Below are 16,278 nucleotides of genomic sequence, written 5' to 3'. Positions count from 1 at the left end.
CCCTTCAGACCTCTGATTCCTATTCTTGGATTCTGATTCCATCTAAAGAAGGGACCTCTGGAGTTCTGATGTGACTCTAGATCATGTTTGTTGGCCCTAAAGTGGTATAACCTTTGTTTAAACACTCCATCTTGCACCAATGTGATTATATTCATATATATATTTTATCATCCTATGAAACCAAACAGAATTACCAAAATTCATAGCTTGGCTGCCTTGTAGCAGGAAAAATTATAAGCAGTGTCATTTTAATGCAGTGACCACAAGAGGTCCTGGAATACCGTACTTAATAAAAGCCCTCGCAGCATAATAAATGTCAGCAACAGAAGGGAATTAAATAAAGATACAGTAATAGTAAAAATAAAAATGTACTAATATAGTCTTTTTACATCTCATGCCTCAGAGAATAGACAATCGGCTTGGAAATAACATGTAACCCTAGACTTCACATGTAATCCATTAGGAGATCATGTTTCGCAGGCATCTATTCACAAGATGAGGTCATGGAGCAGACGTTTATCTGCATTTCTTCCTGTCCCTGGTGATCCGTACATATCAAGTGTTTATCAGTACATCTAGTTTTAGAAGATGTCTTAAAATATTTCCTCATTGGGTTTACAGCGATCCCTCTGATCATGCTCTGAGTTGAGCATTGCTATAATGAAAGCATTAAGATTAGGCTTTTTACACCCTTTAACCCCATGTCTAGATGCACCTCCACCAACTACAAAGCCCACTCATAAGCATGTCTTTAACATTAATAAATAATTTGAACACTATTTATATGGTTTGTTTTTTTATTTGCGGAAGTATTAGTGGCACAAATTATAACATAAGTACTGCCCCACCCAAATTTTATTCATTTAGGGTAACCACATTAACCAAATTCAAGACATATAGCTTAGTAAATTTCCTTCTATGAGCCTATACATCACACATACTACAGGGCTGACTTTACATGAGCAGGTCAGCAATATGTAAAATGTACATGTGTCCTGGAAAATGGCTGTGGCTCTTTTTGCTGTGTTTATGCACAATTTATGTTGTACAACGACTCACAGAACATGTCTCTGCCATGTCAATTAGGAACTAGATTATGTGCAAAAACTATTGTGTCCGGTGCCTGCACTCCATGTGATATTTCGTTCACTCAGGAATCAGTATTGGCAGTGACCTGGGTCCCCCTTCCACGAGGGGACTATGTTACACCCCTGCAAATTCAGTCAGCTAATATGACGTTCCTCAGATACACCATGGAGATTATTAGCAATAACTGCTGCTGTGGAAAAGCAATACTATCAGAATCATTCTGCACGGGGCTGAGCGTAATGACAAAACACTGGACATCTGGAGAGGAGCAGCTACCAGGTACACCCCACTCAGGAGCGTGGGGTACCTAGTAGTCGATCCCCACCAGATGTCCAGTGTTGATTCTTATAGCATTGCTTAGATGATGACAATACATGAAATTAACATTTACTAGATGAGACAGCTGGTCTGTGCCATCATTGCTCTCAAATGACTTGTCTGTGCCTTCTTTGCGCCCCCCCCCTTTCAACATACACTCTGGCACGCATATGTAAACACACTTACACTCACACACCTAATCATACTCACTAACACACATGTACACATTCATTCCAACACACACTCCATATCATCCTTCTTACACATCAATGCTTACACACAATTACACATTCCTGCTCACACACACACAATTACACATCCATGCTCTCACACACACACAATTACACATCCATGCTCTCACACACACATAATTACACATCCATGCTCAAACACACACAATTGCACATCCATGCTCACACACACACATATAATTACACATCCATGCACACACGCACAATTACACATACATGCTCACATTTAAAAAAACGACCCCTGCCCTAGCTTACCGCTCTTGCAGCGTGCTATCCAGCTGCTTGCACAGTGTGCGGGCAGCCTCAGTTTTACCTCTGCGTTTACATTCCTTTCTCCCCGTGCAGGTTCAAAATAGTTTAGAAATGGCCCTTCCGACGAGCGGTGCAGTCCAGGTCCAATGCCGTTAGCATTATATAAGGCTGATCTGGGCCATTTCGTCCTTTTTTTTTGTGAAAAAAAATAATTTTCTTAACCAATATGTTGGGTAATTAAATTAATGACTTTAGAACATGCAGCCTTAATGAACTTTATTAAATTGAGAATTTTATCCAAGTTAAAAACTTGGCTGTATGTTCATGAGCATTCGTATTATTCTCCTTCTCAAACCATGACCTCCATCTTTAATTCAAGTCATGGAAAATGACCTGAGATTTTAATTTGGATAATTGCTATTGATTTGTTCATCTACTATGTAGTAGATTTTAATGTGGTTATCAAATAGATTAGTTAAGTCACAATCTAATTTATCTTACGTGTAGCACTTGCTTTGTGGCATATTTATTTTATGTACCAAAATAGACTCTCCTTGCAAACTCATGCTACCAGAAATGTTTGCAGTGTGCACCAATTAAATGGACAGTTTAAAGCCCCATGCAGCCTCACCAAATAAGAATGCATATCACTGTGTACGTTAATATGAGTTTTTTAATGGTTTATTATATATACTGTATATATATATATACCTATATGCATGTACTGTACTGTAAAGGTTTATTATATATACTCTCTCTCTCTATATATATATATATATATTAGGGAGAATCAGCTGCTCCAGAGCTGCAGCTTCTCACATCATTCATGGTTCTGACAGTACTTTCCACTGATTGGCTGCTTGATGCTACCCTTCCAGTTGCATAGAGGAACAACAGGCATCAGAAATCACAAAAGTTGAGTAAAAATAAATTATACTTCTAATGGTTGAGAGTATTTAACACAAACTTTGATAACACTGAGGTTCCTTCTTCCGACACAGTTTGTTATGTACTATATTGCTTGATTATAAGACGACCCCCCAAAATTTGAATATTAATGTTGAAAAAAAAAGAAAAAGCCTGAATATAAGACTACCCTATATGCCACTCTGACCCCCAGAAATGCCTTATACCCCCCTATATGCCACTCTGGCCCCCAGATATGCCTTATACCCCCTATATGCCACTCTGCCCCCCCACCCAGACTTACCAATGCGTCCCCAGACTTGTCCCAGTGGTCAATCGCTGTCAGTTAAAACTTCTGCAGAGCCAGTCAGGAGTGGGCTGATGATCAGATTATTGGTTAGGAGTAATCTGATCATTATAACTCGATGTCCCCATCCCATAAGTGACTTTAGGTCACTGATCAGTGTCACTGGTCAATTGCAAGTGACTTAATGTTATCATTCCTATCACTAACACTATACAGTAACTGCAACCTAACCATACCTAACACTTTCACTATCCACCAACAGGACCTTGGTGCTACCCGTCACGCTATTCTCTAACCCCTCAAATAACTCCTAGTTGTACTTACCTCAATGTCTTGGTTCTTGTTAGATTTGTGGTAAGCAGGATGTGTCTTTGAGGTCCTCTGGCTTTCTATTTTAAGGGGTTATTTTGTTGTTTAGGGGTAGTTTTGCCCCCAAAAGCATTATATATGCCTTCTTGGTCCAACTGTAAAAAAAAAATGAAACCTCTTTGACTGTGCAAAACTGACTTACACATTTATGTGGTATCTATGTGCTCAGAAGAAGTGGGAGATGATGCTCTTTTAAGGGGTGTTTTGGGGTAGTTTTACCCCCAAAAAGCATGTGGTGCACCATCCTTATTCAAATGTGTAAATATGATACTGTGGGCCATCTAGAAAGGTAAGTGGGGGTGTTCTTAAAATCCTCAAGGGGTGTACTTTTAGGGAATACAACGTTTTATATGGTTAATGGGAAGTCTACTGTATCTCAAATGAGGCATGGGCCTGGTAAAGTGTTTTGTCAAAAGTCCAAGTTTGAAAACCAAAATGCGCATGTTCCAATTTTGTCTCCACAACATCAGAGAAAAATGGGATATTGCTGTGCTCAAGGGGTGTTGCTGAATACAAATCAAGACCTTTTTTGTTATTTCACAAATCTACTCAGAATAAAAGTTGAAACTGCAAAGTGTTTGTGAAAATGCTTTTTTTTTGTTACATCAACTTTGAAAGGTGCTGGTGTGGAATCAGCTGCATGGGACAGGGCAATATGCCCCAATCAGATTCCCTGCACGGTCTAGTTTTGGAAAATAAATAAATTTTTATGGGGTTCAATTGAAATGTGGGAACTCTACTGTGTCTCAAATGAGACATGGACCTAGCAAAGTGATTGCAAGTTTGAAAAATATAATGTGCATGTTCCATTTTTGACCCCACAACGTCTGAGAAACAAGCCTTACCAATGCGTGTGCGGTACTTGGGGGTGGTGTTGATAAATACCCAGTGTATCAGTGGGGGGTCCCGCTGATGTCGGGGGCGTTCCAGCCAGGATAAGTGGGCGTTCTCGCTAACATTGTGGTAAACACCCCAATTTAAAGGGGTGAATGAGCAGGGAGAGGGGTGTGTCAGGACTCTCTCTGCTCTCACGACCCGGAGGATTGGGCTGTTTCTCTGGAAGTTGTCCTGGAGAGTTTCCAGGTATGATAATGTGTTTGTTAAAATGGAAAAACCCTACATTGTACTGCAATCTTTGGCACACATTGTGGCTAAAATGGTAAATAAAAAGTGTTCAAATTCCGCAAATAAAATATTTTGGGATGTCAACTTTCAAAATTGTGCTATTGGGGCCCAACTACAAACTTATGCCATTTAAAAAAAAAAAATCTAGTTTGGAAACAGTGACGCGCATCATTCATATTTAAATGTAATATATGGTATAAATGGAAGTGTTTCCAAAACCAGGGCAAATGATAATTGTTTCATTTGCACTGGCTATGTATTTATGTTTTTATAAGTTAAGCTGTGAAAATGTGTTTTATTTTTAATTTTAAGTGATAGTATAAGTGTGTATATATATATATATATATATATATATATATATACATTTAAAAAGAAAATTGTAAAATAACCCTGGTGTTTAAGGGGTTATTACTACTATTTAATATAATACAACCAATGGATGTTTGAAATTGGAACAGTTATTTAAAAACTATTTAAGGGCTGATGGTAATGTTTAGACCTCAAGTGTGACAACGAAGGAATTATTTTAAATATTTTTAACATTCCAGTGTCTTACTAAAATGAGTTATATGGACAATAGGCATCTATAGACAGGCCCACAGTCAAAGGTTTTGGGTTTTCTAAGGGTGCTGCTAAAGGCCAATTCCCGCTAAATGATGGGATAACGAATCGCGAGTGATCGCTGTCGAGTGTTACAGGACAAACGCGAGCGAGAGCAATTTCACAGTCCATACATACTTTGTTACTGAACATTGAACAATAAAGTTTAACCAAGTGGAGGAAAAAAGTAATTCCTCTCCGCTTTGTTAACTTAGCAACGATTGGCGCGAAATGTGTGTTAGCGCCTCCCTCAGTACTACGGCGGAGACTGCGGAAGGCGCGCGTTGCTGTGTGGAGCTGGCGCTGAAATATTTGGCGGCATCACGTGTTGGGCAGGTATGTAAACAGAACTTCTTGGGTGGGTGAGGATAGAGTGTGACCCGGCGCAAGAACAGAGCGCTTATTTGTGGGCTCGCATACATTTAGCAATGTAGTCATACGGAGGGGGGGGGGTTGTATAAACGACCCTGCGAGATATATATATATATATATATATACATACACGCACACGCACTATTAAACTGTTATCGCTTTTTATGCATATCCTTCAGTGTGTTTCTGTGTATCGTATACCTTTCTGTGGGGACATGCTAATCAGCATAATGGGGTTTCTGTGTCTTAGGATATGGTGTGTTTAAGGTAAGGTTGTTAAGGTAGGCAAACCTTAAACCTGATATTTTATTAAAATTAACAAAATGTCATCTTTTAGTGTGCTTTTAAATCTGCACAAAACCCCAATATTTCTACATGATATCTGCTGCCCTTTATCTCCCGATTCTAGCCTTTTAAAGATTGTGTTCGCTGTTCTGTGATGGAGAGAACGAAACCCAGAAAATGAAATTTGCTACATCTGTCTAGCAGGGTATCTGACCTCTTCTGTGACTCATCTGAAGTCCTAACGTTTTTGTGACCCATCCACACTCAATGATGCAGCTGTGCTTCCACTTATACCCATGTAAACATAGTGTGTAAAGATGACACAGCCATGTTTATGGTAGTTTAGGCCTCTCGGTAGCAGCTGCTTGATGATTACGGCTTGTCATCGGTAAAACTCACAGCTTGTCTTTTTATGTAAACAAGTCAAGCAGCTCGATGGGCATTCTGCATCCAGCTGTGTTTTGATCCTCCGATTAAGCATCTCACAGCTAAGACTGAGCCGCTTTAGTCATCCAAAACACATTGTTTTCACGTTTTCATTGATATTACTTGTTTTGCCATAGAAGGTGCAGTTAGCAGTCCCTCGTTCCACGAGCAGGAGAGCTGCGGGCATGATGGAGGAGCTGTTAACTGGACACCCAACAAAAAAGAAAATAAATATATATATATATATATATATATATATAATGTTTTCACTTGTCGTGTACTTTTATTAGCGTTAAAGTTATCCTCTAGGCAGGGGGTGAACTGGTTATTAGTTGGTTGGCCTTCTAGCTTTAGGGCGGTTGGCTTTTTATTTATTTATAAGGTTGTTTAAACTTTGGGTTTGGGCCAATAATTTTGTTACAGGTTATTATTATGAGATAATTGTTATGAAACCAAATAAAAGTCCTCGTCCTGTTTATTCCAAAATCCTGTTTTTATTCAGTAATGTATTATTGTTGGTACAGAGCACAAAGTTGCTATGATCATTTTAGAAGCTTTGTAATTAGCCGAATAATCTGACGATCTATAAATGACTTGTAGGCCGGCAAGCGTATGGGTTTGAGTATGAAATAAATCACGGGATAGACGTTACATGTTCCTCTAATGCATGTCTTCATTACGCTAGTTGCAGGCAGGAGGTCTGTTACCTGTAGGTAACTTTATCTCGCTCTGACCCATTTTCCCTTCCATGTGAGCCTCCTTCCTGTGTTCGCAATCAATCCCGTGGAGCTAGAGAGGGAATGGGCATTACTGTATCAATATCAGGTTTATGTAACACATGTGCCTGCGCAGGTTCATAGCTTCATCAAAGTGGCACGGAAAGGTTTTTGTTTTTTTTTCTTCACTAGAATGCTCTTATTTCTATCACTGAGGGTTCAGTAGTCATTAACATGGTTTTAATTGTGAACACTTGTAATTAGGGTATGTCAGAAAGCAATGCATTTTGTTGGAGCTCTGCTGAAATGATTTCAATAAAACAAACTACATTTGCTTCTCCAGGTTTTTCTGCGAAGATGATTGATCCCCTTGAAAATGACCTTTTCGACCTCCCAGATTATGAGCACACAGAGGATGAGGCATTCCCTCCTCTGCCGCCTCCCCGCTCTCCTGATGCAGAAAACGGTGATGCGGATCTGGCCAATGGAGGTAGTTAAATGTAAATTATATTTCAAAAAACCCAAAAACGAAAAACCTGTGGTCTTAGGAAACACAGATGCGCTTGAACAAAGCTTGTAGTGTCCATAGCAAAGGCTACTGAGATGTTTAAAGGTGTGCAGGACTGACTTTTATGAGCTTGGGAATACAATATTTTGTTATCTTAGCCCTGTTGCTCATACTGTTAATGCTGGTAATCATCCAGCCAGGCATCTTAACCAATAAAAGTCTATAGAGGAAAAAATTAAGCAGGTCTTCATGGCCATAAAGAATCAGCTCAGTGAGGTGTTTGAGTAGCGAAGGTCACCCAGTACATCACAGTTGACAACAATGGCGGCCTCCAGGTCTGCTGATGAAGGAAGTTTCTAGTAATAAAATTAAATATAAATGGTAATAGAGGTGTTGCCCTATCCTTAAAGTTGCTCAGCTAGTTAAATTACATTTTATTTATAGAGTGCCAGCAAATTCCAGTAGTGCTAGCACAAAGGAATAAGTTACTGGGTAGGTGCAGGCACTCCCCCAAAAAAACGCATGTAAGAATTTTTATTTTTGTTATTGTCCAAAAAAAGGGTAGTAGTGTTGTAGCCCTTAAAAGGACTGTGAGAATGGTATCATGCTTGTCTATTATCTACGTATATTTTGTTTCTTTCACGTATTTTTGGCACTTAACCCCTTATTATGTGTGTATCCCCTTGCATATTTTATGCAGGATTACCTATATGTATGCACAGCCACATATTTTGGATACGTTTATCTGAGGGAATTCTAAGTGTTTGAGTGTTTCCCTAGGTAAGCTGTTTTATAAGTTTGTCATCTAGATATAACTTTAGCAAAGCTAGTAAAATCACCCAGTCTAATTAGTAGGGCTGCACCAACTAATCGATAATAATAAATCGCTAAAGAAAATCGTTGCCAATGAATTTCATTATTGATTAGTTGAATCGATTTTTATCGATTATAAAACGAGGGGTTTTATAATCAGTTTGTGACTCACAGCAGCAGTTCCTACTTACCAGTCCCTCCCTGCAATCACTGCTGGAGAAAGAAAGGGGCGGGGTCGATCGGCAGTGACTGCAGGGAGGAAGAAAGGGGCGGGGCCAAGTGGCCAATTTGCTCCACCCATTTTCCTATTTTTGAAAATGGAATAAACCCAGTGCAGATATGGCTAATCTATCCTACCACAAACCTACTTAAAACCGCTGACTTTCCACATTTATGGTCCTGGTGCGAGCTCATAGCACCCTGAGTAATATGAAGATGATCACGCTGGGTAGGATATATCTTGTATCTTGGAGGTGGTTCCAAGCCATATATAACACATTGATTTTACATGTAAGAGATTTATATTCTAGATTCCATATGATAATGTGACCTCGTGCACACAGTATATCCAAGACGCACACAAACACACGCAGATACTGTTTGAGAGGGAACCATGAAAAGATGTCATTTTATTTATCTGTTATTTAAAGGGGAAGTCTCATGGGGGGGGGGGCATTTCAACAGGTGTTATGTACGGTGCTGGCACTGACAAAAAAAACCCGGTCTGATTTCAGTCCTTTATCTGCTGACCTGGATATTGTTAGATGTGATGCTTCCAGCTTAAACACTGTACTGAGTCGAAATGTTAGAAACTCCCCCAATAGTTCAGACTTTCCACGTTTATGGTTCTGGTGCCATAGTCACTCGACACCGATGATTCTGAAACAGAGTAATACGATGATGATGATGAACTCTCTTCAGGATCCGGCTGAGTAGGGTATATGTCCTCGTATCTTGGTGGTGGCTCCAAAAGGAAACACTCGTCGATGTATTGTACGGTCGGTCAGCACAGCCGTGGAACGTTGTATTCATTTTCCCCGTCGCGTCCGCTTTATTCATGGTTGCCCCTTCCGAAAGGGATGCTGTAGTAGGAAGGAGGGTCCTCGCTCATTGACCTATCATGTCCTCCTGCAAAGTATGGTGGTGGGGGTGGCGGGAACATAAACCCATGGTTACACGAACTGGACGATTTCTGGAGTCTTCTGGGTCCTCCTCGGAGTCACCGGCCGAACGGCTTTTGCTCACACAGATAGCCAGGCAGTAACACAGGCCAATTAGTGTGAGTGCGATTATCTTCAGTAAGTGAGTATTACAGACTTTAGGGGTTTTGTGTGTGTTGGATGCTGGCTTGCAGGCTGGTACCACAAGTCCTGGGATACTAACTAGTACCCCACAAGCCAATAACAGGATCCCAAGTACTACGAACTGTACAAACTGCCGGCTTTTCCCAGAGGAAGCGGCTATCTGGATCCGTTGGGTCTCCTAATTCCCTCCTCTCTCGTATGGCAGCAAACTCTGCCATAATTAAACATACCAGCCCTTCCCCAGCGAGTACCGAGCCCGTCACCTTGTAGGTCTTACAGCTGTCGGACTGGCATGACGCGAACCCATAGACAGAAAGTACAGATCTGCCGCATAAGAGCGCCTAGCCAAGTACAAACAGCGTGAATGTTATTTTGCTGTTTGTGTGCGGGCTAGGAGTGCCGAAGCAAGTGCGCTCCATGATGGCTGAAATGTGTACCTGTCAGGTGTTAGTCAAAGATGGTCAGGTGCAGAGATTCGCACCGATGTGCAGGATATTGGGTGCACACAAGTTAAAAACTTTTAATCTCTGCCTATTTTGTCTTTTCAAATTCAATTGAAAGCGCAATTTCACTCCCTGTAGTGGACAGATAAATACTATGCTCAGTACTGCTACTGCTCATAATCTGAAATAACCAGAGAGTATGGGGGGGGCAGAGTGGTGTATGGGCATGGGGGGGGGGGGGCGGCAGAGTGGTGTATGGGCATGGGAGGGGGGCAGAGTGGTGTATGGGCATGGGGGGGGCGGCAGAGTGGTGTGTGGGCATGGGAGGGGGGCAGAGTGGTGTATGGGTGAGTTATAGTGGTGTATGGCGGTATAATGAACTTCAGGGTGGCAGAGGGTGTATGGGGGTATAATGAATTTCAGGGTGGTGTAGGGCATTTAAGGGGGGGCAGAGTGGCATATCAGGGGCGCACAGTGGCATATAGGGGGTATAAGGCATATCGATATTGGGCATATCAGGGGGTATAAGGCAAATCGGGGGCACAGTGGAATCTATGGCATATAGTAGGTATAAGGCAAATCTGGGGCCAGAGTGGCAAGCTGAGGGTCAGATGTGCATAAGTGGGGGGCAGTTTGGCAAATAAAAGATAAAAAGAGGCTTTGTTCTCATAGTTTTTATTGAATATGAAAAAATTGTTAACATATGAATTAATATTTACTAATAACTAAGTATTAAAACCTAGTTTGAGAAACACAGTGTTTGGGTTCTTGTAGCTTTTATTATTATGTTAGTAAAATAAGAAGGTGAATAGAGAGAGGCCATTGTGATAAAGAGATGAAAGTGTAAATTTTACGTTTTTTTATTCTGTTGTTTGTTCATTACATTATTTTAAATAAAAGAAAAATTTGCATTTTTTTTTATCCGATTAATTGGCCAACTAATCGATTATTAAAATAGTCGTTAGTTGCAGCTCTATTAATTAGAAGAAAAATGCATTATGCCCCTGACGCTTATAAATATAAATATAATATTTAATCCGCATAACTAATAAAGGCACATTTGTCAAACAGCGTGTTTGATTAAGGCTCACAGTAGATAGGATTTATCGCTCTGCTTTATTTCGTTAGATGACTGGACACAGAATGTTGGTCAGACACAGAAAGAGGAAGCTCTGAAACCAGCAAGGAAGGCGGTTAAAAGACCCCAACCTAAACTTGATGCCCAGAGGTAGGTATCCTCCTACGCCTTCATGTATGGAAAGAGATGTAGAGATTATGTACAGGCTTGACGTAAACTGATATTTCAAAGCAGATGCTGTTTATTTGATTGCAGCCTCTGTTTCCATTATTAGCTTACTATGCACAAGATGCAACCAGAAGAGTCAAAGTACCTCAGTCTTAATCAAGTCCCCTGTAAAGGGCAAACTGGCTTGTGGGGAAGCCTGCTCTGCATACAGAATCATTCTTGAATTGTTTGTATACAGAGAACAGGGCACCCAGCAGTTGTCAGTAATATCCCCACTAATAATTATGGACATATAGTATTCTGTGGATCCCTACTAGACTTTTTTTTTTAGTCCACTTAAACCATGTCATACTTTTTTCACCTAGTTAGTTTTAGGGTCCAAACTTGGGTGTTCTAAATCTAACTCCATTTATCTTCCTTATCCTTTTGAAGGCTGACCTCACAGCGTGGCCTTCCTGCTTTGCGACACTTGTTTGATGGGACCAAATTTAAAGGCAAAGGTCATGAGGTGAGTACAAGTGTGTATTGTAGTGATTGACGAGGTAACAGTAAAGATGCACTGGTCCATGTTAAACAACTCGGTGAACTTTGCTGTCTGCGTGTGTAACATCACACAATGTACAACAAGTTCATTTTTGCACCCCCCCCCCCCCCTTTCTATGTCTTTGAAGGCAGAGGATCTCAAGATTCTGCTCAGACAGATGGAGAATTGGGCACACAGGCTGTTCCCTAAGCTTCAGTTTGAAGACTTTCTCAGCCGGCTGGAAAGTTTGGGGAACAAGAAGGAAGTGCAGGTGAGGTCACTGGTTTCAGTCCTTAACATACTGCAGGGTACCTATCCCCTCTTTACAACTACAGCTCTCGTTATCTCAAACCATTGTGTGGAAATCTGTTCATAAACAGGACTATGCATAGGACACGTGGTCACGTGTTCAGATTGGAAGAAAGGAGATTTAGACTAAAGCAGAGGAAAGGGTTTTTTACAGTAAGGACAATAAGGATGTGGAATTCTCTGCCTGCAGAGGTAGTTTTATCGGAGTCTGTACAGACGTTTAAACTGCAACTGGATGGATACCTGGAAAAACATAATGTTCAGGGATATAATCTTTAATTATGGGGAAACAGCTTATTGATCCAAAGAGAAATCTGACTGCCATTTTGGGGTCAAGAAGGAATTTTTTTTCCCTGGTTAGTGCAAAATTGGAAAGAGCGAAACCGGGTTTTTTTTTTTTTTTGCCTTCTTTTGGATCAACAGCAACAAATTAACAGATATAGGAAAGGCTGAACTTGATGGACGCATGTCTTTTTTCAGCCTATGTAACTATGTAAATGTATATTTTATTTATTTTGGGTGCTTGCTCTTAAGGCATTTTTGTTTTAGGCTTTTATACGTGCTGGCAAGTGGGGGGTGGGGGGGAGTCTTGTTTCGCATTATGGCGGTTTTCGCTTTATGGCGGTGGTCTGGTCCCCAACCTGCCGTATTCCCAGGGTATGTCTGTATTAGCCATTTGTATTTTCTTCCCAATCTACTAGACAAACACCCCGACTCATTACCGTACCGCCTGTACTAAACCGTGCAATGGCTTGTTGATCACCCATTCTGACTAATCAAAATCTATGTAAGAGCAGATTTTGCAGCATTGCCATAAAGAATCATCTCGGTGCGATGATTTGGCCAGGTAAAGAAACGCGAAATATCATGAGTGACAACAATGGCAGCCTACAGGTCTGCAGATGAAATCAGTTTAAAAGTATTTTTAATAAAGCACCATTTTCTGTTCACTTAACTTTTTTCTCTAGACGTGTTTAAAGAGAATTCGGATGGACATGCCTATTTTACATGACGATTTCACGAGTGAAGAAGGTATTCGACTCTGGGAGGGTTGCTTCCCAAATGCTTCAAGGCATAAGTATAAACCAGCGAGTGGTGACAATGTATGCTGTATGTTGTTGGCCAAGTAATGCAGTAGATTTATATTGCCTGTATGTTAACCATTGCATAAAATCTCCTTGTGCCCATGTTCTACCTGCGCGACTTGCCCGATTGATTAACTGACCGGTTGTGTTACGTCTTGTTTGATTCATCTTATGTGGCATACCGTGTGGGTTGCATTAACCAGTAATTTAATGTGACTATAAGGCTGCCACAAACATAGAAGTGGTTCCTGCCGACAGGACCTGTCCAGATATTGGGCTTCCTGTGCGATGGTTCCAGACAGATGTTTTCTAAAGGTTCAAGCTTTGTGTAGCTGTGCAGTGAAGCTGTGTTCTTATAGATATTCTTGTCAAACTAGTTGTAGTACAAATGGAGGAAGATATTCTGGATTTATCATCTGAAGACATTACTGCACCCCGGGTTTCCTCTCCCCCATCTGCATCGCAGACCAGCGTGGTTGACTTAAACGAGGAGACCCGACAAAGAATTGAGAGAAACAGACTCTTGGCTTTGGAGAGGAGGAAGGCTAAGATGCAGACTCAAACGGACAGTCAAGGTAGTCTTTTGAATTTCCTTTATATGGGTTTAAAGGATCCAGATTACATTGGTCCCATACCAAATGGAATGGTAGAAGAACTTTTCCTCAAGTCTTTGGGCTTTACTCACTAAGGCTGGTAGCAGCATTGTGCTTTCAACTCCCCCACTTCTCTATGAAGGACCAACGTTAACAAGCTTCTCCATTAAAGGTCTCACTGAGCCGAGTATACAAGGCCAGCCAAGCTCTTCCAGCTGCAGAAGCGCACTTGGGTTGAACCTCCATAAATGCATAGTGAAGTGGAGGGGTTGAAATCCCGTTGGGGAATGTTCCAGCTGTAAAGGATGAGGATTCAGAATTGCTCCTTATGCATTTGCGGGGATCCTAGTGCACGGAACATTTCTCAAATAACTGACAATCTATGACCCAGAGGGTCTGAGAAGCTGTGGCTTCTCCATAAGGTAAAGTAAATTTTTCCAGGAATGATTTTTTTTATTTAGGGGGCTCCTCAGACACTGAAGTGTCCCTTTAATGTATACCTTTAGTAGTGAGCTTTATGTAGCTGTCTAACAGACATATTTTTATGCTGCGCTGAGGGTGGGGATTAACAAGTGAGTTTAATTGCAGTGTCTGCCCTATTATGACTCGTCCAATTTTTGCAGTCTCCCTTTCAGATCCTGCTTCTCTCCCCATCCCATCTCAGACAGCACCTGCTGATGAAATTCCAGAGGATTTTGATGCAGATTTGCTGGAAACAGTTGATAAAGTAGTAGAAACCACATCACCCCTTATAAAGGAAGAGTGTACAGCCGGCCCTGCAGAGACAACTTTGGTCACTGAGCCACAGCGTGATCCAGCCAGCGACGCACTAGCTCAAGTGAAAGATGCAGACGGTTAATTGTTAACGCAAATAATTGTCTGTGTGCGTGTGTACATTTTTGTGTTAAACCAATAAACTATTTTATTTCACAAAAGTAAAACTCCAATCTAATATCCGGAAAGGAATATATTGCTCAGGGCTGGGGGATGACACTTCGTTATTTGGTTGTAGTTCAGTTCCATAATGTATTGGTTTGTTAACCTGGATTGTGTAAAGGCACTACTACTTTTATTGTAACATACCGGTGCATCTGTAATGCCTGAAAGCCTCACTACTGATGAATTGGTGCTTCTCTTTACAACCACTTCGATAAAAGTGAAGTCCATCCTTCAGTTACCAGCAGAAAGGCTTATGTATAACTCATAAGACAAGTTACGTTTTCTGTACGTTACAAGAACACTTGACATTTAATACATTTTAAAATAGTGTTTTACAGAAAATGTAATTATGGGTTAGCTGCCATTTTTATGCCCGTATGGAAACGTTTTTGGAAAGAGCAGATCCATATTCACTCAGTTATTCTCTGGAAGAAAATGAACACTTCAACTCTTCGCTATGTATTACAATCTTGTCCTACAGGAAGGATCTAGTCTGCCCTGTATAATGTATCACTAATATAGACTAGTTTCTAGAATCTAGCCTGGTTTAAGAATGAATTATTCAGGGTCAATCCTTTGTAATACGTGATAGTTTATACGTTTATTACAGCAAACATCTGGGACGACGCAAAGGTCTGTTCAAGCTGCAGAGGTAGAACGTAATCTTTGCAGTACATGCACCTCTGTGAGCTGCCAGCATCCCGCAGTCGTGTCAACGCTGTTAATACTTGTATAAGTGATAATCTGTGTTTTAGGAATTCTCATTAACAAACATAATCCAATAAATACAAGCTCCTCCAACCTTCCAGCTCCACAGGCAGAAAAGTGTGTTTTCTCCATCAAAAGCTCGTTTGCTTGACATCAAAACATAGCGTAAGGACGTGCTAAATAAAACAATTCTATTAATGCACAAGACATTAGTGTAACTCCTCAGACACTATGAAATCTCTCCTGAAAATGATGCATATCTGTAAACGAAGAAGGTCTTTGGTCGAGGCATCCAAGGTGAAAAGTTTTGGTGCAAAGATCCCATCCTCTGCTCTGGACATAAACCTGGCCCAGGTGGGTAAAAACAGCTGCCCTGCTTCCTATATGATAACAAAGCTTTCCCATGAGCTAAAGGAAACAGGATGACTTCACCTACAGAGAAAAAAACACCGAGGGTAAAGAGGAGGGTCTACTCTGTATACTGCCAGGAATGACACAGAAATGATTTTAAATGGAACCCATGCTGCAGACATTGCCTCTAATAGTAGAGATAAGGCAGCTGTGCTACTACTGGGTCCATTGCAAATGCACAGATAGATCCATTAGAATCCCCCATGGATTTGGACTGTTTCCAACCTGATCATGTGTGTGCACATTTATTGCAATGGGAGCATTCTTTGAGTCGGCGATCGGGGGCTTCTAAAGCAGCATCAAATTCTGAGTGGAAATGGGATAGTGTGCTGGAGCTCTGGAGATTGCACTGGAAGGAGGTAGCTTCATTCCCTTTCTTT

General features: G+C 40.9%; 1 protein-coding gene and 1 non-coding gene across 2 annotated transcripts; both read left to right on the top strand.

Annotated features, from left to right (window-relative positions):
• The first annotated feature begins 7,373 nt into the window (after positions 1 to 7,373).
• LOC149300074 (TIMELESS-interacting protein-like) lies at positions 7,374 to 14,699 on the top strand. Its single transcript, XM_089485539.1, has 7 exons — positions 7,374 to 7,506; positions 11,213 to 11,312; positions 11,763 to 11,838; positions 12,002 to 12,124; positions 13,131 to 13,194; positions 13,625 to 13,822; positions 14,476 to 14,699. The coding sequence occupies exons 1-7, from the start codon at positions 7,374 to 7,376 to the stop codon at positions 14,697 to 14,699; spliced, it is 918 nt and encodes a 305-aa protein (XP_089341665.1).
• Positions 13,421 to 13,550, top strand: LOC149300075 (small Cajal body-specific RNA 14). Its single transcript, XR_016272341.1, has one exon.
• Positions 14,700 to 16,278: the final 1,579 nt, after the last annotated feature.

The sequence above is a fragment of the Sceloporus occidentalis genome, unplaced genomic scaffold (genome assembly GCF_023333645.1).
Source record: "Sceloporus occidentalis isolate IW3139 unplaced genomic scaffold, rSceOcc1.0.p SCAF_26, whole genome shotgun sequence".
NCBI lineage: Eukaryota > Metazoa > Chordata > Lepidosauria > Squamata > Phrynosomatidae > Sceloporus > Sceloporus occidentalis.
This window is presented reverse-complemented; position numbering and strand designations above follow the sequence as displayed.